Source organism: Miscanthus floridulus, chromosome 3 (assembly GCF_019320115.1).
Source record: "Miscanthus floridulus cultivar M001 chromosome 3, ASM1932011v1, whole genome shotgun sequence".
Lineage (NCBI taxonomy): Eukaryota > Viridiplantae > Streptophyta > Magnoliopsida > Poales > Poaceae > Miscanthus > Miscanthus floridulus.
In genome coordinates, this window is record NC_089582.1 from 40768934 (window position 1) to 40796373 (window position 27440).

Consider the following 27440-nt stretch of genomic DNA (forward strand, 5'->3'; position numbering starts at 1 on the left):
GGGTTTTGTTCCGATCCCTTTTTCACCTCCTGTTCAATCCCTAAACCAGCATTGAATTTTTTTTTCTCTGCCTATTTGTTAGTAGGTGGCATAGTGGGCAAAAAACCCATACTGAAAACTGTTTTCACCGCTAGCTTGCCATATGATCCAGCGGTGATAACCCACTAACCCGGCGTTGGAAATAGTTTTCACTGTTGGTTTTTGCCCTAGTGTGTGTCGTCTGCTTTCAAACCGGCGGTAAAACTTCTTTTCTCCATCAATTTGTTTAGTAGGTGGCATACTAGACAAAAAATTGGTTGTAAAAATTAGGGGTGGGCATTCGAGTAACTCAAAATTTTTGAGCCGACTAATTCGGATAATTGGAAGTTTAGGTATTAGAAATTGCTACCCGATGTTAGCCCCAAAAAAGTATTACCCTAAATTTTGGGTACCCAATAATTTTGGTTCGGGTTTTATCCGATATACCTGAAATTGATAAAACCAATAATTTTGACAAAATTTTAGTAGCATTTTAAAACAATAAACAATTGTCCTCCAAATCACTTCATGTGTTCATATCAATTAACAACAAATCAATGATCAAGGTAGCATAGATCTACATTGAGTCATACCAAATAAAAGATTTAAACTACATTGAACCATTTCATATCTTCATATTAGAAATAGAAGAGCAAAATTTTGATATATTTTAGCTAATTTAGGTAGTTCAGGTACTGGGGAACATTACCCGAACTAAGAGCATATCCAAGAGTTTCCAAAACCCACTTGATTCTTTTGGCAAGATTGGAAAAACCTGCTCTCCAACAACTCCCTATCTCAACTCCTAATCTTCCTGTACTTGAAAAATCAAACTCGTCGCACTGATAAATACGCACGGTATCCATCACGCCAATCCGAAGGTGGAAGGATAGGGTTCTAGATGCAAATGTACAAGAGGGAAAAAGTATAAAAGTGGTTGCAGCGATTTAAAAATAGTTTGGGATTACTGATGTAAAATTACCTTCTATCTTTTATGAGATAGATTTTGAAAACTGTTGGAGGAAGCCAACAAATATGCATCAAACTTTTTTTAGTCACTTGGAAAACTCATTAATTTACCAGATGTTTTTTTAGAATCTGTTGGAGATGCTCTAAATTCAGGTTTTTATAGTTACTATCCAAAATTATGATCGGGTATTTCGGGCTAGGGTTTGTGTAATTCAAGGATTGGATATCAAGTATTTTACCCAACCCCAGTAAAAAAATGTTTTCACCCCTAACTTGATAACCACCACAATTTTCACCGATCAGATCATCCACCAACTCGGCAGTGAAAACAATTTTCACCACAGGTTGTTGGTTCTACTGCAAGCCTTCTTCTTTCAAACCGGTGGTGAAGAATACCACCACCGGTTCTAGCTGAACCCGCGGTGAAAACCATACTGAAAAATAATTTCAGTAGTAGTGATCTTACATAGAATAACTAGACAGAGACTAACTAAATCGTGCTCTTTATTTGCCAATCTCATACCTAGTTATTAAGAAAAATATACATAGGGGAAAAGTGCATATGAAGGCGGTCTACACTTTTAAAATCGCAAGCAACTTGGGCAAGTGTAATTGCGTCATGTCAATCCTCCATTACGATTGGTTCAGCATACAGCAACAGCCTCAACCATGTGATGCAATTTATTTTAATATAGGGTATACATATGGCAAAAGAAAATATGCACAATCCAAAGAGATATCAGAAATAAAATGACGTAATTAAGTACATCAATAATGGATGCAATAGTACCACAAAATTACAAATTACAATAATATATTTGTAGGTTGCAATATAGGCATAGATGCAGTGTTTTTGTTCATCCCGCAATGGGGCAATAGATTTGATGAAATTGTTTGAGATCGCTGGGGATTTCTCACTGCCGGCGAACTGGAAACGACACACACTCAGAAAAGCTTGAATGCTTGATGAACTCGGTGTTTTTGGTGCTGTCAACTGGCAGCGTTTTCTGTTGTTTATCTTGCAATATAAAGGAAACTTACAAGGAGCTATTCTCCTGACTGCGCGGCATGAGCGTCCCTATGATCATGCCATCCCATGACCGCGCATGAGCCTCGCAGGACTCGGACGTGCCTCCGCATGAACTAATCACATGCGTCAGGCTTACAAGAATTCGACTGATAAAACTGACGAAATCTGACGAAACTGAAACTCTCAAACTGAAAGGGAAAGACAGACCGACAGACTCTGAAACGAAAACGAAAAACAGAGTGATGGTGACCAGCTGGAGTAGATCACCAGAAATAGCCTCCACATAAGAATACAGTACCAGATGATGCACCTGAATGGTAAGACAATGACATCCTCGAATATCTTCAATCACTGATTATTTTTGGCCACTTGCTGGCATGTTCTTTGTCTAAATACTTGGGGCTGTCCTTCAATTCTTCTACCAAGAACTTAGTTACTTCATCTGCTTGATTACCAACACTGAGATGCAACTCTTGGAGACTTTTAAGAGTCTCAATGCCATAAATCCCTTCGAAGGATTGAAATCTCATATCAATCCTCTCAAGTGCTGGCATTACGTCTTCTGTAAGTGTAACTGCAAAGCTCAGCCTTGGCACGAGAGTTGCAAAGAAGCGAAGCAGCTTTAGACTCTCGAATCCTCCAGGTGGAACAATGATCTCCCTATTAGTAAGCAGTTTATTTTCCTCAAGGATGTCCACTATGTCTCGATCATCCTTCCCTGCAGTGAGGGTAAAGGTGAGACTGAATAGTTTGGGCAGGTTCTTGATGAGCGGGAAAGTATCGGTTCGAAGAACTGTCACTGAAAGTGTTAGCTTGTAGAGATTTTCGAGTTTTTTAATCCACTCGGGTGGCTTTTCCATCTTGCCAGACAGCTCCAGCCCAACGAGGTATCTTGGAGGAGTGGACATGGAGTCCAATTTGTTGATAAAGTCAGAGCCCTCATCATTGATTGCCAGAATCTGCAGACCACAGCTAGAGAGATACTCAATAGAGGAGAGTAATTGTTTGAATAGCTGATCACCCTCCTGTATGTTGAGCTTGTAAATGGCAAGCTTTTTTAGCCCCGTGAGCTGATGAAGGCTTGCTATAGCTGCTGAGTCCTTATTGATCTCAATCCCTGACAGTATACGAAGTGCTTTCATGGGCTCCTTATTCTTCTCAAGTGGCAACTTCAACGCCTTCTTTGGGTTTTTACTCCCTCCAAGCAAGCTACGAAGACGTTTGAGCTGGCCAAACGCTCTGGGAAGCACCTCAACTCGTGTCTCCCTTATGTCAAGAGTTTCCAGATACTGGAGCTTCTCAATCTTCGATGGAATCTCATGAACCTCTGTTCGTCGGAGGCTCAAATACTTGAGCACTAGCATTTTACATATGTCATTCAGATATTTATCTTTCATACCCTTCCAACCCTCAAGGTCCAGCACTTGAATTATTCTATTATTGAATGAATGGAAAGTAAGTCGTCCGTTCTGGCTTCCAAACACTGTCAGTGACCGCACTTGAGACAAGTTCATGCCTTTTGTTGAATTCCAATCCTTGGAACCACTGCTTTGCATGGAGAGTCGACGGACTTTGTTGCTAGGAGTTGGCATCATCCAGTGGCCGCCAACAACAGTAATAAAGTTCTCTTCGCTTGACTTGGACACAATATACTCAAGAATCATGTCATGAACTTTAAAGGATTTTACATTTCCATTGCTGCTGTGATCCACAGGACGTATTATCTTCCTTCTTATGAGTTGATTAAAGTATATTTCTGCAACTTCCTCTGCACTCTTCCCTTGCTTCTCAGTGACAAAAGATTCAGATATCCATCTCCTGGTCAGACGCTTCTTACTAATTTTTGAACCCTTGGGAAATATGCTCAAGTACAATGAGCAGGTCTTGAGATCTGCTGGCAAGTCATTGAAGCAATAATCGAGTATCTTTGTGACATCTTCTAGGGTAAGGCGAGCCACCTGCTCTGGAAATAATTTGTTAAGTTTACTATAATGGTCGTTGGTTTTGGATTGGTCCTTGCAGGCCACAAGGCCAGCCATGGTTACTATGGCCAAAGGCAGCCCCCCACAATACTTCCATATCTCCTCATGGACCTTCTCTTTTTCGCTGCCGTTGCTTTGGGATTCAGAAACACCCTGATCAAATAGACTTTTGGACTTGGGCTCACTAAGAACATTCACGGTATGCAGACGATCAGTTCCATCTCTTCCTGAGCACGCAGCACCAACAGCTTGAAATCTGCTAGTCACAATTACTTTACTGCCTTTACTGTCTTTTTCATGCGGCAACCAATTTCTAATGTTCTCCCATGTTTCGACAGACCATATGTCATCAATCAAGAGGATATACCTGTGAAGAAAAGCCAAAAATACAAAGTGAGAAAAACGTTCTAGCTTATTTGTCTTTTGCATGAGAAGTCGTGACCAGCTAGATTTATGTGTCCGATAGATATTTATGTCGGCTTTACTCATAGAATATATAGTTCCTCCTAAATTTCTTTTTTGTAAAACTAATGTGGTATATATTTGATTCACTTAAAGGATTGCTATTTTGAGCAACTCCTCGTTGGTATAACAGGCTAGGCATCCTCATATTAAAATTAAGAAATAGAGAGAACACTACTGTAGGAAGGTTGGAAACCGATCTCTAAAGACGTGCCCAAACTTAGTTGTGTCTAGCAATCGTTTTCTAGAATTTGTAATCTGGCAAAAAAAAGGCAAAAAAAATTGTATTAACATAGGAGAGACACACCAGCCAACCCACGCGCCCGTGCATCTCCAATCACGCAATTTTCACTAGAAAGGCCGAGAGGATCAAACTCAAGACATACGAAATACATGTGTGTGACCAAGGGGATCAAACTCAAGACCTTAGGCCTCGTGGGTTAGTTTATTACCACTGCGCTAATGATGTGTTTGGTTCAGCTGTGTTGGTTATCTCTCTTAAAACAACTGTGAAAGTTTTCTATATTTGCACCCATTTAGAAAAGTTGAAAGTGAAAAGTGGGGTCCAAGGTGCTCCAAAAAATGTACTATATTGAATTTTAAATTCTAAAAACTGCAAACATCGTCAAGTACAAAATTGTAGATCTCTTCGAGTACTGTAACTTTGATATAAACTTTGTGTTCACATCACTTGATCTGAAAAAGTTATGAATCTTATTAATTTGCGTCTATTTTAGAGGCGAGCCAAATTACCAACCATATCTACAAATCTATTTCTAGAGAAAGTTGTGCTTCTAGAAATGCCTCCATTTTCGAAGGTCACCGGAAAGCCTTGCCAACTCTAAAAATGCTATTTTAGAGGCGGATATGCTTTACAGGTGCCTCTAAAAATACAAGGTATTTATAAAAGTAGCTAAAAAGATTAGCCGTCTCTAAAAATCATTTTTTTAGTTATGAGCTGGTTTAAAACAGAGGGTACCTCTAAAATTAGTTTCTATATAATGAAAATAGCCTACTTGGGTATATCCTTACGGAAAAGAACGAACTACACTGTGACTCGGACAAGATCACAGAGCAACGACGACTAGTATAGTGCGAGAGTGATGATACTAAAAATGAATTTGACTAAGGGCAGCTACAATGGGTAGAAGGCTTTCTCTCTATAATTTTGTCCATATCAGCTATAAAACACAACAACACACATTTTAAGTTTCCGTGGAGCCACCTGTCATGATTTTAAGCACGCCACAGCCAACAGGTCGGGCCATTTCTTGTGCCGGGCTAGCCTAAAAAGCACGGCATGACCAACAGGTTAGGCTAGCCTAAGGCCCACTAAATGCCAATAGAGAGAGGAAAGGGGAGGCCGCGGGTGGTGGCGGCAGCCGCCGGCGCACTTGCCCCTGAGGAGCAGCACTGCAACACCGCAGCAGCAGGCAAGCCGTGGAGCTGGGAGGAGGTGGCCGCTGCTGCTCGAGGCCACTGTGCTCCAGGACGCCATGCTTGGGTGTGGCTGCGCGTGGGGGCGTGGAGGAGGTGGGCGCCACTACCGCTCAAGGCCAGCCGCATGGGGGGCGTGGAGATGCCGACTGTCGTGCTCGAGGATGCCGCTTAGGGGGCATGGAGGAGGAGGACTGGCGAGAAGAGACTCAGAGAGGCGAGTGCAGCACAGCATGGGGGAATTGGTTCTAGGGTTAGGACGAGGAAAGGCGGGTTATATACCCTCCCCATCTGGCGGGACGCTAAAGGACCTCTCGTTGAATAGAGGGCCAGGACATGCCGCCCGACGTGCCTGGGGAGCTGCCTAGGCAAGGCTTGCTCCACCGGGCCAGGCCAAAAAAGTGGATTTGGGCCAGGCCAATGGGCTACGGGCTGCGTGGCCAACTATAGCAGCCGAGCGCAACGCCCCTACCTCCTAGCTGCAGCAGCGAACTCACCTTGCACCCTTTCTGCCTAGTGCTGGCAGCCGCCCACCCCGCATTGCTTTGGTTGACCTTCTTCCCTAGTACTGACATTGTAGACAAGATTATAGGCATGGTTCCCACTTATAATTGAGAGCTCTATCAACCAAAGTGATTAAGATAAGATTAAGGAAATTAGTGCTTGTGTGAGCCACTTAGCGTGTTGCTTTAGGAGTTACCCTAAACTTAGTTGATGTTTGCACAACTCTTTGCTTACCAATATGCATGCACCAGGTGTTCTAATCCGGGGAATGTAATTCTTCTGAGCCACTCCATCAGTTATTGAGGAGAGGCCTTTGGCATTTTGACCGAAGCTTTATTTTTTTTTAGAACACGACTTCACGTGTATTTCATTATTAAGTAGAAGAAGCAAGTTACATTCCTAAGTCATCCATAGCGAGATGCCATATATGAGAAGGAACCTGACCGACAACCGAAAAGAATGAAACTAAAACTAGCCCCTAGGGTGCTCGCTGTGACCGAAGCTTTATGGAGTGAAGATGACGGAGTAATCTAATAGAGGTAAGGATGATGAGACCTACATAAGCGTGTGGTAGGAACATTGGCTATCCATGGAGTTAAGTTATCTGACTAGGAGCTTGACCTTGCTCGAATTTCTAACGAAGAATAGTGGAAAGCCTGTGATTTCATATACATCAGTTGTAGTTGTCGTATGAGATCGAGTTTGCATCCTCTACTACACTATTTATATTAGATGTTACTTTCTTGCACCGAGTTGTTTAAATGGCTTTAGCCATGTTGTTTAAATGGCTTTAGCTTTACTAGAATTGCATGTTTAGTTGATAGTATTGCATTGGAACCTACTCCCTCCGTCCTGTAACATAGCGCATTCTAGGATTCAAAATTTGTCCTCAAATATAATGCATTCTAGAAGACAGAAACCAGATTTGCATTAAATACTTTCCATTTATCAACCAATCACCAGTAATCGTGTTGATGATGGCGTCTTATTAGGAAACAAAGTGAGGGCACATGCGTCTTTTGTGTCCTCTCTTAATCTGTCCTAAGATTTTTAGAATGCACTAAATTATATGACAGAGGGAGTACCATCTAAAATGTTTGTACAGTAGAGATCGCAAGATATTGAAAAAACTAGGGCACATCTATAGATTTTTATATGTGCCAAGTTGGTCATAGTTTTTAAGTCACCCTAATTCACCCCTTTTCCCTCTTACGGTGTCACTTTCCTTTCACTCGCAATCACGTAACAACATAGCATCTTAATAAAGATTGTTTTGTCTAGCATCTCGCCTACCATAATTATTTAAAAACATTGTATATACATTGCATCAAATTGCTAAAATGGCACATCAACTTTACTCGTTCACGGTCTTAAAATCTTAAGTTACATACAAGTATTAAAAAGTTCATGGATAAATTTAGCGTGAATTAATCAAAATGATTATCTTTACTGTCTCTTTTCATTTTCTAAAAGTGGTAGAACTAGGTAATTTATAACATATATAGTGTACTTTATGGCAATTTAATTATTTTTAATAATAGCTCATATGTAACTAGACGTGTATTTGAGGGATGTTTATGCTTATCTTTATAATGGCAGATGTGGATAATTTAGAAGCAAATTAAAGATGCTACTTTGTATTATCTTTTATTAGAGGAAGGCCAAACTGGCTTAGTATTCCTTGATCAATAGATTACAGAGGGTTTACACTTATATAGAGATTGGAGACAGCCGAAAGGGCCAGCCCAGCCTGGCAGGCGGCACAGGTAGCTAGGGGATTACACGGGTAGCTAGGAGATTACAGTAAAGGAGTAATTAATTCTAACACTCCCCCCCGCAGTCGGAACGTCGGTGGAGCAAACGTTCAGATTGGAGCAAAATTCCATGAACACAGAAGAAGGAAGCCCCTTGGTGAAGACATCGGCGAACTGTGAGGTGGTGGGAACGTGAAGAACACGAACAACACCAATAGCAACACGTTCACGGACGAAGTGAAGGTCGATTTCCACGTGCTTGGTGCGCTAGTGCTGAACGGGGTTGGAAGAGAGGTAGACGGCGCTGACGTTGTCGCAGTAGACGAGGAAGGCAGACTGCAGAGGGTGGTGCAGCTCCTGTAGGAGTTGCTGCAGCCACGAAGCTTCGGCGACGCCATTGGCAACAGCCCGATACTCGGCCTCGACGCTGGACCGAGAAACAGTGGGCCGCCACTTGGATGACCAAGAGATGAGGCTGCCACCGAGGAATACAGCATAGCCAGAGGTGGAGCGTCGAGTGTCAGGGCAACCGGCCCAATCCGCATCAGTGTACACGACAAGCTGTGTTGGAGCAGACCGGGGAATGATCAGACCGAAGCTGAGGGTGCCCTGAAGGTACCGAAGGATCCGCTTGGTAGCCACAAGATGAACTTCCCGGGGATCATGCATGTGAAGGCAGATTTGTTGAACGGCGTACGCAATGTCAGGCCGGGTGAATGTCAGGTACTAAAGAGCACCTGCAAGACTGCGGTAGGCTGTGGGATCAGCAACAGGAGGACCGGCATCTGCAGGAACTTTGGCACACGTGTCGACAGGAGTGGAACAAGGCTTGCAGTCGCTCATCCCATGGCGAGCAAGAATGTCCAGGATGTACTGACGTTGTGACAGAGTGAGATGATCCCTGTGGCGTTGAACTGCCACACCAAGAAAATGATGAAGAGGGCCAAGGTCCTTCATGGCAAACTCTTTCTTGAGCGCCTCAATCATACGATGTAAGAGCTGCTCGGAGGAGGCAGTGAGAACAATGTCGTCGACATAGAGGAGCAAGTAGACTATTTCAGTGCCACGGCGGTGTATAAAGAGAGATGTGTCTGATCTTGCTTCACTGAAACCCAGAGAGAGCAGGAAGGAGGCAAACCGGCTGTACCATGCTCGCGGAGCCTGCTTTAGACCATAGAGGGATCTGTTGAGCCTGCATACATGTCCATGAAGTGCAGGATCGGCAAATCCAGTGGGTTGAGAGCAGTACACTATTTCTGACAAGGTCCCGTGAAGGAAGGCGTTTTTCACATCAAGTTGATGGATTGGCCAGTCCTGGGAGTGAGCCAAGGTGAGAACAGTACGAACGGTAGCAGGCTTGACGACGAGGCTGAATGTCTCGTCGTAATCAACACCGGGACGTTGGGTGAACCCGCGAAGCACCCAGCGAGCCTTGTATCTGTCTAGGGAACCATCCGCATGAAACTTATGCTTGAAGATCCATTTGCCGGTGACCACATTAGCCTTGGCAGGACGGGGAACGAGATGCCAAGTGTTGTTGTCCAGTAGGGCAGCATACTCGTCTTCCATGGCCTGACGCCAGTGAGGGTTGGCGAGGGCGTCACGACAAGAGCGCGGTAATGGTGACAGGGCCTCAGTGTGCAGAGCGAGGCGCGACTGTAGGTAACCGGACTTCCCGCGGGTCGCCATGCCATGAGTGTTGGCGACCGGCGGGATGGAGATAGCTCCTGTTGGAAGAGGAGGGTCACTCTTGATGTAGCGAGGCGGGGAGGGAATCATGCTGGAGCGTCGAGGATGTGGTCCAACAGTGGACTCAGGTGGCGAGCTAGGGGCGGGTGGACGCTAGGTATAGACATGGACGACCGGTGGTTTACCGAAGGAGGGCGCCGGAGGCGGCTGTACGGGAGGCGCCGCCATGGGCGCCTGTACAGAGGGTGCTGTGGGCACTTGTACAGAGGGCGCCGGGGGCACCGGCGAAGTGGACGCTGGGGGCGCCTGTACAGAGGACGCCATGGGCGCCGTGGGCGCCTGTATAGAGGGCGCCATGGGCGCCGGCAAAGTGGGCGCGTGTACAGACCGAGTTGGAGAAGGCTGGAGGGTGCCTGGCGGCCGGGGCACGAAGAAGCCCGGCGGGGGCGGCCTGAACGCTGGTGTGCCCAAGTTGGGCATCGGCTGGGAGGGCATAGGTGCTGGCAGGGTGCCAACAGCCCCCGGTGTACCTGTAGGTGGAAACGAAACTGACGAAGAATCGTCGTTAGTTAGAAAATCAAGCTCGTGTGTGGGTGGCGAAGGTCGACGAAGGGAGAAAGTGAACGTTGTTTCGTCGAAGACAACATGACGGGAGATGATGACGCGGTTTGTGGCGAGGTCGAGGCACCTGTAGCCCTTGTCGTCAGGAGAATAGCCAATAAAGGCGCACAAGGAAGATCGTGGAGCGAGCTTGTGAGGAGTGGTGGCGGTGAGGTTGGGGTAGCAGGTGCACCCGAAAGCCTGAAGGTCATGGTAGGAGGGGAGAGTGCCATGGAGAGCGAGAAAAGGAGTGCTCATGTTCAGGGTCTTGGTTGGGAGACGATTGATGAGGAGGGTGGCGATGGCAAGGGCATCGGCCCAGTAGGTGGGGGGCATGGATGCTTGGAAGAGCAAGGTGCGAGTGACATTGTTGACGGTGCGAAGCATGCACTCGGCTTTGCCATTTTGCTGCAAGGTGTAGGGGCATGACATGCGAAGGGTGACACCTTTGGCAGAGAAGAAAGTGCGAGACGAGGAGTTGTCAAACTCACTCCCGTTGTCACACTGCACAGACTTGATGGTGCAACCAAACTGAGTGAGCACAGAGGTGAAAAAATTCGAGAGAGCAGAAAAGGTGTTGGACTTTAGCTTAAGAGGGAAAGTCCAAAGAAAATGCGAGCAATCATCGATAATTACTAGATAATATTTAAAACCGGATACACTGACGATCGGGGATGTCCACAAATCACAATGTATCAAGTCGAAATTTTTAGTTGCGCGCGACAAGGAATTGGTAAAAGGCAAGCGAACATGGCGCCCAAGCTGACAAGCATGGCAGAGGGTGTCAGCATTGGGCTGGCTACAGATGATGGAGGACGACTTGGCAAGGCTCTGAAGAGTGGCCTTCCCGGGATGGCCGAGACGACAATGCCAAGTAGTTAAGGAAGGAGTGGCCACCAGAGCGCAGGAACCGAATGGTGACGACGGGAGCTGCAAGGTGTATAGGGGTCCCGAGCTATCACAGCGAAGGAGGAGGTTCCTGGTGCAGAGATCCTTCACAGAAACACCGAGAGGGTCAAACTCAACAGAGACAAGATTATCAGTGGTGAATTGCCGAATTGACAAAAGATTTTTATTGATGTTAGGGGCAATGAGAACATTGTTGAGGCGAAATGGGCCAGTGAGGTTTGAGTAGCCAGTGCCAACAACCAGAAGGGTGGCGCCATTGCCCACAACAATGGAGGAAGGAAAAGAGGAGGTTGGTGACATAGAAGCGCCCGAGTCGAAGACCCACTCAGAGGAGCTAGGCGGCGGAGTGAGGGCGACGGTGCTGAAGGCGCTGGCGAGGGACTCAGGGGTCCAGGGCGACCAAGCTGGAGAGGCCGCCTGAGGCGGGGCCGGGTAGTATGCCCCAGGAGCCGGAGGAGGAGCGTAGTAGGCTGCCAGAGCGTGCTGTGGCAGAGGAACGCGAGGTGGGGGGCCGCGCGGACCTCTAGGGGTGGAGCCGGGCCACATGTGAATGGACCCGGTCCACGGGTTGAGGAGGGAGGGCCACTGCGCGCCGCTCTGCATGTCGATCTACGCGCCGCCCGGCGCACCGCCCTGTGCAGCGCCCTGCGTGCTGCCCTGGCCGTGCCCGCCACGGCGACGCCGCCCGCGACCATTGCCAGACGAGGCCCCCCCGGCCACCTGGTGAGGGCGTGGGGAGATAGGAACAGAGGCCGGCTGGGGGGCAGGGGTCTTGCTTGACGACGAGGCGACGAGGGCCGAGGGAGGTGCCATGTTGAGCTCGGCCAGGCGCAGATTAGCACGGACATCAGCAAAGGAAGGGAACGGCTTCTGTCGAGTGACGAGCTGCGACATGAACTGGAAATGGTCGTTGAGGCCGCGCAGGATGTTCAATACAAGGGTGCGGTCCAGAATGGGCTCGCCAAGATCAGCAAGGGCATCCGCCATGGTCTTCATCTTCCGGCAATAGTTGTCGATGGAGAGGGCGCCCTGGAAGAGGGTGCGGAACTCGGCGTCGAGGAGCATGGCGCGGGACTCGTGGTTGTTCAGGAACTACTGTTCAATCCCGAGCCACGCCGCCTGAGCGGTGATGCCATCATGTTCATGGACGACGTCCAGGAGGTCGGGGGAGATGGTGTTGAATATCCCGGAAACGACGACGCAATCCATGCGAGCCCACACCAGATCATAGAGGCGGGAGACGTCGTTGAGGACGTGGTCCTTTAGGGCGAAGCGGCCGAGGACGAGGAGGACGTAGCCGCGCCACTTGGAATAATTGGATGACTGGAGATCAAGAACGATTGGAATCAAATTCTTGATGTTCTGGACCGCGGCGGCCTGGCTGTGCAGGTGAGCAATGGCCACGGCCTAAGAGGTGATAGAGCGGACGTCGTCGTCGTCGAGCGAGTCGTCGTCGCGCTGGGAGTCGGTGCGAAGGCGATCCTGGAGAGCGGCGGCCTGCTGCTCCAGGGCGTCCGCCTACGCGCGCTCCTTGTCAAGGGCGGCAGCGGCGGCGTGGACACACTCCTGGGCGGTGGCGGCGGACTTGAGGAGGTCGGCCTCCGCTTGGATTTGCAGGCTGCGCTCCTCGTTGGTGGTGTGCAGAGAAGCAGCCTTTGTCTCGAGCTTCTGGGCGGCGGCAAGGGCCTCATCGCGGAGCTTCGTCGCGGTGGCCGCGGCGGATGCGCCCGAGCTCGAGCCGCCGGAAGGAGGGGCGGCCATGGGCGCGCGGCAGGTGCGGAGGCTCGCGCGGCGGGCGCGGAGCAGACGCGGCGCGGGCGCAGCCCGAGGCGTGCGCGATGCGAGGAGTCAGGCACGGCGTGGGTGGAGCGGAAAACAGGGGAACGTAATTAGTCTGATACCATATTAGAGGAAGGCCAAACTGGCTTAGTATTCCTTGATCAATATATTACAGAGGGTTTACACTTATATAGAGATTGGAGACAGCCGAAAGGGCCAGCCCAGCCTGGCAGGCGGCACAGGTAGCTAGGGGATTACACGGGTAGCTAGGAGATTACAGTAATTCTAACATCTTTCATAATGGAAAGATATGTAATTCAAATTTATGAGTTACTATAAATTATTATTTTTATATTAGGAGAGGTTGGTGGCTTACTCATAGATTTAGGGGGATATTCATGTTTTGATAATTACGTTTTTATTGTAATGGTAGATTGGATAACTATTTTTGAAATGGGATATATATCCATTGACTATTATTATATGTCATGACTAGAGTTGATTGAATTAATGGATAGATGTTTCAGATTACAATGAGAACTTTTAGAATTTTCTTTTTGGGAACACATCTATATCTTATACTCTTATAAAGTAAAATTCCACTAGCTATTTCTCTCAACATGCAAGCTATCCAACTAGGCATACAACTAAAATCCACTAAGGAAAACCCCAATAGCTATTTATCTCAACATACAAGCTATCTAACTAGGCAATGAACTATCACATACAATTAAAATCCACTAGCATATGTAACTGTAGTGTCCACATCAGCAAGACACATAAGCATTTTGTTGTCCACGTCATTATACTACGCAATCCACTAATCTGCCATTCCCACATCAATGCGCGGGGTATGCTTCTAGTATCTTAAATTGCTAAACCCCACTAGCAATTTCTCTCAACATGCAAGTTGTCCACCTCAACAATGCACTATCACATGCAATTAAAATCCACAAGCATATGCAATTATGAAGTCCATTTCAGCAAGACATATAAGCATTTCGTAGTCTATGTCAACATGCCACATAATCCACTAGCATTAATTTACCCCACTAGCAATTTCTCTCAACATGCAAGCTGTCCACCTCAGCAATGCACTATCACTTGCAATTAAAATCCACTAGCATATGCAATTGTGAAGTCCATGTCAGCAAGACATATAAGCATTTCGTTGTCCATGTCAACATGCCACGTAATCCACTAGCATTAATTTATAATAGTTTATTCCTTCGTATAAGTAATTATATATAGTATAGTTTTATTCTAAACCATCCACAATTCCCGCAGCAACGCGCGGGGTATTCTTCTAGTACTCTTATAAAGCTAAACCCCACTAGAGATTTCTCTCAACATGCAAGCTATCCACATCAACAATACACTAGAACTTGCAATTATAGCCAACTAGCACATATAATTATGATAGTTATCTCTTCATCCACTAGCATGCATTTAGCTGTCCACATCGATGTGTCAAACCATTCACCAAAATTAATTTAAGATAGTTTCATTCATATAACTATAAATATAAATAGTCTAATTTCTTTTTAAATTATCTGGAATCCCCGCGCAACGCGCGAGGTATTCTCCTAGTTTATTAGAATTGATGTGTGGAGGCTTCATGGAGGGTTTCTAATTAGTTATATTGAGGTATATGTTGTTATCCTTTGCATTACACCTCTTTGGTTCTTTAGTATGTGTTTAGTTGAAACACAAGCTTAAGTTGGATCAGTTCTCATTTTATCCTTTTCTATGACATCATGAATATATATTTTGGCTTTCAATGTTTATTCATGTTCTAAATTGACTCTAGTGCTTATTGAATCTTTTCAAAATTTTCCATTTGTATTTTACTAATACATAGTTTTTAGGTCATAGGCTACACACTTAGACCGTGTTTGTTTGAGTTTTTGTCACTTTTAGACTACTAGCTTTTAGACCTTCCAAAAGCCGAACAACTCTCATAAGCCAAAAAGCCCAAAAGCTCACTATAATGAGCTTCTAGCTTTTGGCTTCCATGAGCTTTCTGGCTTTTGGAAGGTCCAAAAGCTGAGGTACAAAAGCTCCCAAGAAACCCAAGCAAAAAGAGCCTTAGTCCTACTATGGCATAAAAATAGTCATTTCAACATACACTGGGGCACATGTTGAAATCGTAATGGTGGATGTGGATAATATAGATCCAAATTTAAGGAATTATTACATTATGTATTTTTTATAATTATGAAGATAGGCATTTTTTAGAAAATAGAATAGATCCATCGGATATTGTCTCAATGAGGATTGGAGTACTCCAAATTAAAGGACGGGTATTTGTAATTATTATGAGAATCGCCACATTCTTTACTATAATTATTCGTGCTACTGTTTTTTGTATTTGGTGTTGGTATTGTCTTTGCTCTAAGTTGTGTGCGTGGATAATCAGTATATGCCTCGCTATAGTAATTCGAGCTTCGCCTAAGTGTTGAAAAGTTTAAACCCATTTTGAATCCCACGATTTAAATTGTAGCCACTAAATTTTAGCTCTTGTGGTTTCAAACAGTTAGTCTTAAGCAAAGTTATCATAAATGTTAAACGGAGATCACTTATTATTTAGCCATTATTCAGCCTAAATGGCCACTTCAACGGGCTAATATAAACGGTCATTTAAATAGGCTAAATGGCCAATCAAACAAATGGTGTACTGTTGTGTAGCGTTTAAACGGCGTGTAAATGGACTAAACGACTATTTAGACGAACAATGGTCTTAAGTACTGTCTAAAGTTTATTAGCTAACCCTAGAAGAACATTAGTTTAACTACTTAGCTAGGCCACACAAATGTATTAAAATGGTCTCAAGTTTAATACTCAATTAGATTTTAGACCATCATGAGATCCAAACAGGATCTGAATATCATAATATTCAGTCATTTCATATGTATATACACATACCGCAATGGCTACTAAGTGTGTTTGGTTTCGAAATGATGTGGAATGGATTGGATCTGTCCTAGTTTCAAGGGTTGGCTTGGACCCATCTCGTGTTTAGTTTGAGGGTTGGAACCATTCCAATTTTTTATTTGGTTTGAGTGATTAAGTGGGTTGACATGGATGGCATTTTAAATACTGTTAGCTGCTATTAGCCATGGGACCCAGCTGTCATCATGGGGCCCGCAATGCCAGCCATTACACCTTCTTCCACCTCCCGTCGAGCAGAGCACCACACAACATATGTAGACCAACACATCCCAGGCCCCACCGCAACCTCGCACCACCCCACCTCAGCACTGCCGCCCAGCGCTGCGCTGCCCAACCCCCGCCCCACGCTCATGCTACCCTACTGCGCCGTGCCATGGCACTGTCCGGACCCAATGGAGAAGCGTCGTGCCACTCCACACTCGCGCAGCCCCGTCCAGCGCCCTCCCGTCCAGTGCCTGTGCAGCCAGAGAAAGAAGGCAGAGAGCGACACTAGTTCAAATGGGTTGGCTCGGTTTCCTCACGTTGGCTGGATGAATCAAACCCGCATCTAGTGCGAATATATCCTCGTAGGTTTCACCTAGATCTGGTGGATTCGAAACCAAACAACATGAAAATTGGGTCCAATCCACTCCAACCCGAATGCACCCTCAATCCAAACACACCCTAATTAATAGCAAAGCATTGTCATGGAGTATTTAATAGTAGTAGAAATGTGAAATATAGAAACACATATGGCATTCTATAAGTTATTGAATTATTTTCCATACCAGACTAGACTTAATTTAAAGGATATATACCTTTAGTTTTTCAATATGTTCAATTTTGTTGCAAATTAATTTATGAAGGTGTGTAATTTTTTTAGGAAACATAATAGGTCCAATGCATATTATTGATGATGACGGTTAGAGTCTATCAAGTAGATGTTTCTAATTATTGTGAGAATCAACACATTTACTACAATTATTGGTGCGATTTATTTTGTATTTCGTATGGGCTTCAATTTCAATAACCCTTGGCCCTAAGTTCGGCTGTGGTGATGGTAATCCGAGCTTCATCTAAGATTTTAAGTGTTGAAAAAAGCTAAAATATCACAATGTTTAGTCACTTTGTGTGTATATACCAAAATTTCAGCACGCAGTCTGAAATATGGCTACTAAAAGCAAAGCATTGGTTTTGAGTACCTCTTTCCTTGCAGGCGCGATCGCAGTTCTTCAATAAGTTGGTCACGGTTCATGTTGTCTATCTTGCTCTGCGTCCATTGAGTGCCACCATCATTGCCTTGCTTGCTGTGACCACGGAACAGTGGCACAAGCCGCTTCGCTAGGCCTGGTTTGATGCCAGCAGCTAGGTTCTTCTCTGCAGGTGTCCCTGTGTTGCGGTGTTGTTGCTCCTGCTTGCTGTCCCGTGGCTTTACTTCAATAAGTTGGTCACCCCCATGAGTGCTGCCAACATTGCCTTGCTCCCTGCGACCAGAGAGGAGTGGCACAAGCCGCTTCACTAAGCCTTCTTTCGTGCCAGCAGCTAGGTTCTTCTCTGCCGGTACCCCTGTGTTGCGGTCTTGTTGCTCTTCATCTCCGTCCCGTGGCTTGATTTGACCCAGAATATCCATGAGGACTTGATCTTCATCATAGTATTGTGACACCGTGACCAACGCTCGGCAGTCGAATTCTTTCCCGAAATCCCGATACAGTTTGGTGGCAATGGTGGTCTTTCCCACCCCACCGAATCCGACTATGGACAGAACAGCTGGATCAGAATGTTTTTCCATCCAAGTCTTAAGCTCCTTCATGTCCTCGTCCACTCCCTCAGGATTCAGCGTGTGGATAAGCTGACGGTTGGGCATCAGATGTTCACCAATGCCAGACGTAAGAGCATGGGTTGCTCCCGCTCCGGGGCTGCTGCCATCTTTTTTGCCTGGGTTATCAACTCCATATCTACCTCGCCGCTCAGCAATGTGCTGCGCCCTAACCTTGAGCTCAGCAATCTTGGAAGCAATTTGACGGCGAGGCCAAAACGTCCGCAGCTCGTAGATTCTCGTCACTATGAAGGAGCATGTTGTATTGCTGAGGGGATCGTGAGGTAGGCGGTGGGCGAAATCATCGATGCAGTCTTCCATGTCATATGCCATGTCACGGATCTGCTTCATCCAGTTCTTGATCCGGAGGTCGTGGTCCTCTTGGGTCGAGCCTACGTCACCAAGGAATGCCTGCATGGTGGCGAGCTCGTCGGTGATGTACTGAATGTCACCTCGTACGCCACGGATCAGAGTGTACTCCTGGGCAAGGAGGCCTCCCAGCTTGCCCAGGAGAGATTTCATGGTGGCATCCGAAGCACCCACCACAAGCTCCATCTTCTCCTTCTCTACACTCTTCACTACTGCAATCTCTTTCCTGCTGTTGCAAATGCAGCGAAGTATGAGTGGTGGCTGAAAGCTCAGAGCGAGCACAGAACACGGATAAACATCCACTGCCTTCCCAGCAGTAGTTAGTCTATCTATAAATTATTAAAAGGAAAGAACAACTACATATCTAATCAGCACATGAAACAATTCTTGTGAATGTTAAATTTCCCCAAATCAAAGAACCACTGCAAATATGCCAATGAAAGAAACACAAATTCGAGCTCTAATATCAACAACCAAACAATACTAGAACAAGTCCAATTGAACGGTGTTCTCCAATTTACACATTTTATTTGAGTCAAGGTGCTAATTAATTGACCTTGGCCTCTCTCAGTCTGCTGCGACGATCCCCGCAAGGTTTTGAACAATCAACTGCCACGGCAAGGAAACAAATAAGCTACCAGATAACAAAACGGAAGCAGAAAATAACAGGGAGAGGGCAGAGGAGGCAGATATGAACACGACCCTACCGAGGAGGTTTTAACAGGCATCGGTGGCCACGGTGGCCGCCGTCCGTGGCGTCAGCGCGCGGTACAGACGAACTGAAGGCCGATGGGAGGTTAAGATCCTTAAATCGTTTTTGTTTGTTTGGATGAAACAGAGGAGGTGACCGAAAGAAGACTGTGGCAGCGGTGCCAGCGTCAGCGTTGGATTAGGTGTGCCGTGGAGGAGGGGGGAGCGGGGAGGGGAAACACGAGGTTGGTTGCGGTGGCGGTGGTGGTGGCGGCGGCGGCGGTCTCGCCATGAAGAGGAAGTAGGATGTGCCGGGTAGGAACTTGGAGGGGGAAGTTGCTAGTTGCCCAAAGGACATATTGGACAGTTCTTATTTATTAACACAGTTTTTCTAGTTACAAGAGTCTCTTTGCATCCCCTCTTTATATCCTTTTTAATTTAATAGAATAGAGACTCTTCAAAAGTCACTTTAAATAGATCTCTAAATATAGCTATTCCTTATTTTAATTCAAAGTTGAAAAGCGACTCTTTATAGTGTGCAAAGAAAAGTTATCGAAAAAGCGATTTTTATTTAAATAACTCGACCTATAATATAAAACGGAGTGAGTAATTATCTTGGGGGTCAAGTTGTAAGATCTCAAGGATGGGATCGCACACTTCAAAGAAAAAACTCTGACTCAAACAACAAGTTCTGCAAGTAGAATAAATACGTACTCCAAAGGCGTTTGACTAATAAGTAGCATATAACACTAAGGGTCTATTTGGAGCCCCTTCTCCAAATTTTAGAGCTCTAAAAACTTTAGAGCACTTTATCCCAATTTTAAGCTCTGAAGCTTAAACATGAGATAGGCTAAAGTTTAGAGCTAAGTTTAGACCACCTCTTTGAGACTTTAGCTCTAAATTTTAGAGGTCTAAAATATTTAGAGGGGTGAATCCAAACAGCCCTAAGACTACCTGTGGGTGGGAACTCCCTACGGAAACTACTTCTCCCCCGAGGCATCCTCTCACCGGCCTCTACGCCACTACATTGATCCCCATCCTCTCTCTCTCCCATTCGGCGATCACGCCGATAGTTAGAGCAGTGGGGAACCGACCCCTTCGTAGATCTAGGTTTGTTCTCTGTTTCTTGAAGGGTTTGGTTTCTGGTGTCATCGACGAGGTGCAGATTTTTCATATGGTTACGACTCAAGTTTACGCATCTATAAGGCACAAGCACCATTCTCTAATTTGCCCTTGTTTCGTTACCGAATCCGATGGATTATATGTTTACTCTTAGCAGAAGACAATATATATCGTATCATCAATCAACATTCAAACGATGGAATTATACAGCTGAAGTGTGATTTGGCAATCAGGTATTGATAACCACGAAGGTACTGTGAAGCAACACACGTGGTCCAACCTCTATTCAATTCATTTCCCTTTCAAGTACTATGCATAATGATTCCGGTATGGAGAGGACCCGCCGGCGGTAGGCCAAAGTGACCAATCAGGCAGTTAATGAAAACGCTCTCTCATCAATAGCTGTTAATGATTGAGAAAGGTATAACAGCGTAGGAGCAACTCCAAGAGAGTGTCTAAAAATAGGCAACAAAATTTATGATTTAGCTATTCTCTAAAATAGAAACCTCTCTCAAAAGCTAGATCATTCCAACAGCCTATCTAAATTCGCCGCTTTCCATATTCAAAACTGTCGCATCATCGTTCATTTTTTTTTCGGTCACACGCTGTTGCCACAGTTCGTTGAAGATTAACCATAGCTGCATCTTCAGACTGCAGTAGTAGGAGCAGTGCCTAGCAATTAACCAGATTCATGCTACTCAAGGCATCGCTACTAGTACCACTCAAGGTACACCATCCACATTTCACTTTTTTCTTCGCTTGATCCAAGACTGGGAGTAGAACTACAAGGGGAAGAATGAATCCATTCATTCTTATCTTGATTTGATTGACTCTTGCTGTTCTTCAGTGCCGCATGCAAAACCAGTTGTGGCGGGCTTGATGGCAACTTGCGGGAAACAAGATCTATCGTCCACTCGTTAGGGAAGGGCGAGCGCTACGCGAGAAGAGGCGCGCAGAGGCGGATGGCGAGCGGCTGCAGCTCGCTTTCTTTACCCAGTTAGAAGTATGGAATAGACTGCTTGGTATTTTGGAACAGCACATAGAACAGCCGTTGGACCTCTGTTTTATGTGAAATTATCTAAATTTAGACTTGACAAGCCAAATAGCTTTTCTCTTGGAGTTGCTCAAAGAGCAGATACAACAATTATCTTATAGCCAAGCTAGTTAGCATTTTTACTGGATGAGAGGCGAGAGAAGAGAGCTTGGCTCTCAAGCAAGCAACAAGTTGGGCACGAAAGTATAGACAGTGAGCCTATTTGCTGGTTGGTTTCTGGGCTGATAAGCCCGGCTGGTGCTGGTTTGTTGTGAGAGGAAAACACTGTTGGCTGGCTGATAAGCCCTAGCTGAAACCAACAAGCGAACAGGCTGAGTAGTGGCACCCAATAAAAGATGTATATGAGGAGAAAATAGGAAAGAGAATGAAAACATCTAATAATAAAAAAAGTTTATATACAAAAAAGAGACTAACTATTGTATAACTTAGCTCTTATAACTTGACTTATAGCCAAGCACCTGGCTCTATTATTGATTTTGCTCTAACACCTCACTGTTGCAGCAACCAAAGATTGGTAACAAGCATCTGTCCCTCCGTAGCATGGACCATGGTTGATAGACACCGGGGCAGGGCTGCCGAGGCATGGGTCCACCAGGGAGCGGACCTGTTACCTGTGCTAGCATTCAATGCCACCTGTTATCTGTCCGGAGCCTTTATGGCCCGTTTAAATCCACCAACTAAACTTTAGTTGGCTAGGTTTAACTGCTAGGGATACAAACGGTCTAGCTAAAGACCAACTAAAATTTAGCTGAGTTTAGCTAATTCAACCCAGCTAAGCCCAGTTAAAGTTTAGCTGGGTCTATTAGCTCGAGGATCTAAACACGCCAGCTAAAGTTTAGGTAAAACAACTTTTAGCTGGCTAAAGTTTAGCTTTAAAATTTTAGCTAGCTAAATTTTAATTGGATGGACCAAACGTGCCCTTACCTGTATTCATTTGGAAATCCACCTACCGGGGAGCGGACCTGTTTACCTGTCCTAGCATTCAATGCCACATGTTACCTGTCCCGCACCTTTAGTTCGGTCGGCTTCCGCGCGTACTACACAATTCATTTGGAAATCCACCCACTCACAGAGCTCGGCCCGCCAGGAAGCAGGCCCACGAGGAGTCGCCGGGGCATGGGCCTGCCGGTGAGCAGCCGTGTGAGGACAGGCAGCCTTGGTGCAGCTGCACAGGGCGAGGCTGCCGCGACCACTCCGCTCGTGTGCCTTTCCGTCTGGACGTGCTCCGCCTCCGCCACTCCTTGCACTCGTTGTACCGAAGCGAAGGTACATAGAACAGAGAAAGGAAGCGCCCAAGGGGATGGATAATACTCTCATGTCGTACGAACGGATAAGGCAGTGAAGTGTGATTATACAGCTGTGAAGTGTGATTTGGCAATCAGGTATTGATAACCACGAAGGTACTGTGAAAGCAACACAAGTAAGCCCGTCTACAACAATGGGTTTATAGAAGTTAATGCTAACATGGAGGAGAGAAGAGAAGAGAGAGATAAGAGTTTGGCTCTCATATAAGCAACAAGCTGGGCACGAATGCATATGTAGTGATGGGCCCAAATAGCAAGTATTGTGAGAAGGAATAGGAAAGAGAAACTTTTTTACAGACAAATAGGAGACAACTATTGTATAACTTGGCTTATAGTCAAGCACTTGGCTCTATTGTCGATCTTGCTCTAACGCCTCACTGTTGTCACAACCAAAGATTGGTGTAACATGCATCTCTCCCTCCGAAGCATAGACCATGGTTGATAGACACTGGTGCAGGGCTGCCAAGGCATGGGCCCACCGGAGATCGGACCTGTTACATGTCCCTAGCATTCAATGCCACGTGTTACCTGTACGGAGCCTTTAGCTCGGTTGGCTTCGCCTTTACACTAACGTGTGAAATCCACCCACCGAGGAGCGGACTGGTTACCTGTCCTCGCATTGGCACAATAGCCATTTTGGTCCCTCTACTATTACTCGAGGCTCAATTTCATCCCTAAACTTTCAAAACGGCCGTTTAGGTCTTCAAACTATAGTTTTAGGCTTAATTTCATCCTACAACTATGAAGATGATCGTTGCAGTCCTCAAATTTTGCATTTTGGGCTCAATTTCATCCATAAGTTATCAAAGTGCATTAAACTTTTATTTTCAACTCAATTTTATCTATTCAAAAAGAAAACTTTATATTTTAGACACAATTTCTTCCATAAATTATCAAAATTATAGATTTGTTATTGTTTCAATATATCCATGTATTCTTAAAGAATAAGTAGTGTTCGATGCAACTATAATTAGAGGGAATGTGAGGCGCAAGTAGAGTTAGTTAGAGGGAATGTGAGGCGCAAGTACAGGGAGTATATGAACTGTCTCGACGTCCTGACACAGCACCAGGTTATGCTCTCTTTACTATCATACATGTGTCTTGTTCGATGTACACTATATCACAACCTAACTCACTTACGAAATGTTCAGGTACATTGGTGTCCTTGGGATGCTCTGGAGCTCTAGGACTATCTAAGTCCTATCACTAGGGATGAGTCAGACGAGTATGGCTGCAACGTCCCTCTTATTTTCTTCCACATGGTCGAGATTCACTTGCCCATCAGGGTTTATAGGCAGTTTGAAAGAATGACAGGCTACCCACCACCGCTTTACTCCACCAACCAAGAATTGCACGGGTGTATTATCGATTAATAACAAAGCTACAATTCAGAGGTGTGTATTGTCGCAGAACCGACCAATTTATAAGAATACAAGTATAATGGCAGCCCGCAAGCGGTCGTACTGTCATACTTGAACCCATATAAACCCGGTAGTCCGTCGAGTACCACGACGGGTCTCGATAAACGATTTACAACAACCAAGATCGTACAGGATTCAACATACATGCCACATATTACATAAAGTTCACAGATACATTTCATCATCAGAGTACGAATAAAAGTTATTACAAACCAAGTTTGATAAATAAAGCGGAAGCAAATAAGTTCGAAGATAAAGTTTCCAACATAGTTTGATACAGTGCCAAGTCGGATCACGGTCCACAAAAGCAAAGATAGGAATTACTAAAGAAGCATGCCCAAGGCTTACTCCTCATCCACAGCGGGATAGAAGCAACTCTTGCAATAACCATGATACACAGTGCCATCTGCAACAATGGGAAAATAAACCCTGAGTACGAGAAGGTACTCAGCTAGACTTACCCATCATGAACCAGAAATAAAATGACTCCAAGGATTATGCAAGGCTGTATAAGTGGACGTAACTTGACAACATTTTGTGTAAAAGGCAATTGACCCATTGTACAATTATGATTCCTTTATCAAGTTAATTATAACTATCCATTTCTAGATTCGCAAACTATCCTGTGCCAAACATATGGTATATCATTTAGAAGCATACAATAGTAACCATAGCAGGTATTGTAATTCCATATTCATCTGAACCATCATGTTCCATAACACAGTTACTACGATGTTGGAGCTAGTCAAGTTTCTCACTATCCGGGAGAGACGGCGATTCGAATCGATTTCAACCAGCTGGGAATTTATTCCTAACACAAACCCAGGTCTACCAGCCACAATAGCCTTAGGTCACCTTTGGTACAACTTAGGTACACATTTCGCGGGTCCATACCGCACCGCACAATCTGGAACACCAGATGCCAGGATGCTCAGGCCAAGCCTGCCCTTGGGCTCAGTCTGATCGTTCCCCGGAAGGAGCGCACAACAGAACGGGTCCCGGCCTGAGTTGAATTACTCGGCTTCATGGTCGGAACGAGTTATCCGGCCAGCTAAGTGAGAGGCATGCGTTCAATCTTGTCAGAAGTTCTAACAACGGTACGGTCCTTGATCGACACAGACGGGGATAGATCCACACCCAAGACCTCCATGCCTTGTTGCTTCTCTATCGACCTCCCATCCGGTCTTGATTTACTTTTACCTCATGGTTCTGTTCCACGATGGCAAATATAGCCAACCGTGCTCCGGTATCCACCTATATCTCGCAGGTGATAGGACATCACCCGACTTCTACCGGTCTAAGCATGGCTAAGCATATATTCGATCCTGGACCTATACCGGTTAAAGGTGTAATATCTGGACAAGGAATGTACATGCATCAAGTGATTCTATTCAACTCTTATAACCTAATGCATCAATCATAATTACGTAAGTAAACATTTGTAAATTACTGGGAGACTTATAATGCTCCGGGGCTTGCCTCATAGAAAGGAAGTAGGGCGGTGGTCAGGACACTCCGGAAGCTCTTCTGGGTTCTGCTCCACGCCTTCGGGAGCTGCGGCTTGCGGATCCTCCTACGGGTTCCCTTCCTCTGCTTCTTCGAATTCCAGCAACGTGATCTCTTCCTCTGATCCTAGATGCATGAATGTGGCATAAGTATTACGAATGCATATATGTTACAAGTGCATCATGTTTATTAAGTAGGTGCATATCTCTTCTTGATTATTACTTAACTACTTCTACAATGCATCGACTATGCCACAAAACAGTAGCTACTTGTTTCACTCATAACTGGAGTTCTACTAATCCAAATAAAGTGATCCTGGACTTTCTGGAAAGCTTATCAAATTCTCTACAACTTTGTTATTAATCATTTTTACAGTACACATCAGTTTCAACATGCAACTCCTCAAACTACAGAATCTGTCCGGAAATGATTCAACATGCAATATAAAGTAACGATACTTCTACTTCATGTAATCATTCAAAATTTGACAACATAGAATCTACCAACAGTTTAAGCATACCAAATACATTTAAGATAATATAATGGTGAAGCCCAAACTATTTATTTACTTGCCTTTATTATTTTATTTAGATATCTAGGTTAAATAATAAACATATATCAGATGTACTTCATAAATCCTCAAAAATTTACAGTGCCTTACTAATGCTATCAAAGGACTACTATAAAAATTTCATGTCATTTTACTAAGTAGAACATCCTATACAAAAATGACAAGGAAGCAAGGCTTGAAATAGCATAAATGGAAAATCCTATTGAAAAGTGTCAAGCAACAGATTTCCTATTTTTCTTAGCATCCATATGGTACTAGGATTACCTCCAACAAATTTCATGAATTTTGGACCCATAAATAATTTATAAAAATTCATGCAAGGATTAACTATTCATAAAAGAAAAATCTATAGCTATAAATCTACACATGCACTGGTCCTCAAATTTTTACCAGAGTTCACATATGCTAATACTAGCTTACCACAAAAATTTCATAAATTTTGGAGCACAGAAACTCTAGATATAAAATAAACAAATTTGAATGCATTCAAAAGCACATTTCAAATTCCCATTTAAATCTCCAAAAATTTCTACTGTAAAAGTTAAAAACATATGTTTCCTAAATACTACAATTCCTAAGGAACACTCACAAATTTATTTCACAATTTTTGGAGCTCCTAAACTGAAGATACAAAAATTACAAAACATATGAAATCTGCATTCAAAATGAACTGGATTTAAAACATGGAGTCGCTGACCGGTGGGACCTACGCGTCAGTTGGACCCACATGTCATTGAGACAGAAACAGAGCCGGCGGCGCTACTCTACGGATGCGGCCAGAACTCGACGGCGGCGAGTTCGCCGGCGGTGACATCTTCACTAGACTTTCTACTCGACCTAGCGCATCTAATGAGCCACTTGGCCGGCCCTATCGTCGACTCTAGTGATGACGGCGGCGGCCATGGCGGAGCGGCGGGGCTGGACCACGGCGGTACACCGGTGGAGGCCACGGCGAGGCAAAAAGGGGCGTGGACGAGCGTCCCTAGGCTCAGGCGAACCTAACGCGCACGGTTACACGGTCTACGGTGGAGGGACGTGCCCCAGCCACGGTGACGGGCGCGGCGGGGAAGCTTCGGTGAGCTAGCGCACGGCGCTGCTGCTTACCAGGTGCGGTCAGCGAGCGCGGGCCGAGGCGGTGAGTCACTGGAGCTCAGGTGGAGGTGTTGCGGTGGCGTAGGAGCGACGAGGGCAAGTTGGCGCTGGCTACGGTGGTGGCAGAGCTGCTCGGCGCTGTGGACGGCGAAGGAGGAGCGGGGAAACTGAAAATGGGGCGCGGGATGGCTCGGGCAGGCGCTGGCGGGGTTAAGGCCGCGTTCAGGCGCGTCATGGCCTGCACGATCAGGGCATTAGCGACGCGCGGCCGTCGCCGTGGACACGCGGCGCGCGGGCTCTGCCGGTGGTCGGCCACTGACGATGTCGATTCAGTTCGTTTCAGTGAACCAACACCGAGCCTGACGACGCATGTTCATGAAGCTATATCGGCGTAACCGTGACAAATTATCGTACCTAGCCTGAATCAAAGT

At 45.4% G+C, this 27440-nt stretch overlaps 1 protein-coding gene across 2 annotated transcripts; it reads right to left on the bottom strand.

Annotated features, from left to right (window-relative positions):
• Window positions 1-1939: 1939 nt before the first annotated feature.
• Window positions 1940-19302, bottom strand: LOC136541597 (disease resistance protein Pik-2-like). Of its 2 annotated transcripts, none has more exons than XM_066533572.1 (4): window positions 18957-19302; window positions 18806-18858; window positions 17267-18475; window positions 1940-4366 (listed from the first exon to the last, which is right to left on the bottom strand). In XM_066533572.1, exons 3-4 carry the CDS (start codon window positions 18433-18435, stop codon window positions 2362-2364), a joined length of 3174 nt encoding a protein of 1057 aa, XP_066389669.1. In that variant the 5' UTR covers window positions 18436-18475; window positions 18806-18858; window positions 18957-19302; the 3' UTR covers window positions 1940-2361. The 2 variants fall into 2 exon arrangements, with proteins under 2 accessions (XP_066389669.1, XP_066389668.1); XM_066533571.1 differs by having other exon boundaries at window positions 17267-18478.
• Between the last annotated feature and the right edge of the window lie 8138 nt (window positions 19303-27440).

Coding starts and splice junctions, on each gene's coding strand:
- LOC136541597 (XM_066533572.1), bottom strand. CDS start 18,435: ATGGAGCTTGTGGTGGGTGCTTCGGATGCCACCATGAAATCTCTCCTG. Junction 4,367..17,266: donor TCGCGCCTGCAAGGAAAGAG/GTACTCAAAACC, acceptor TTTTCTTCACAG/GTATATCCTCTTGATTGATG.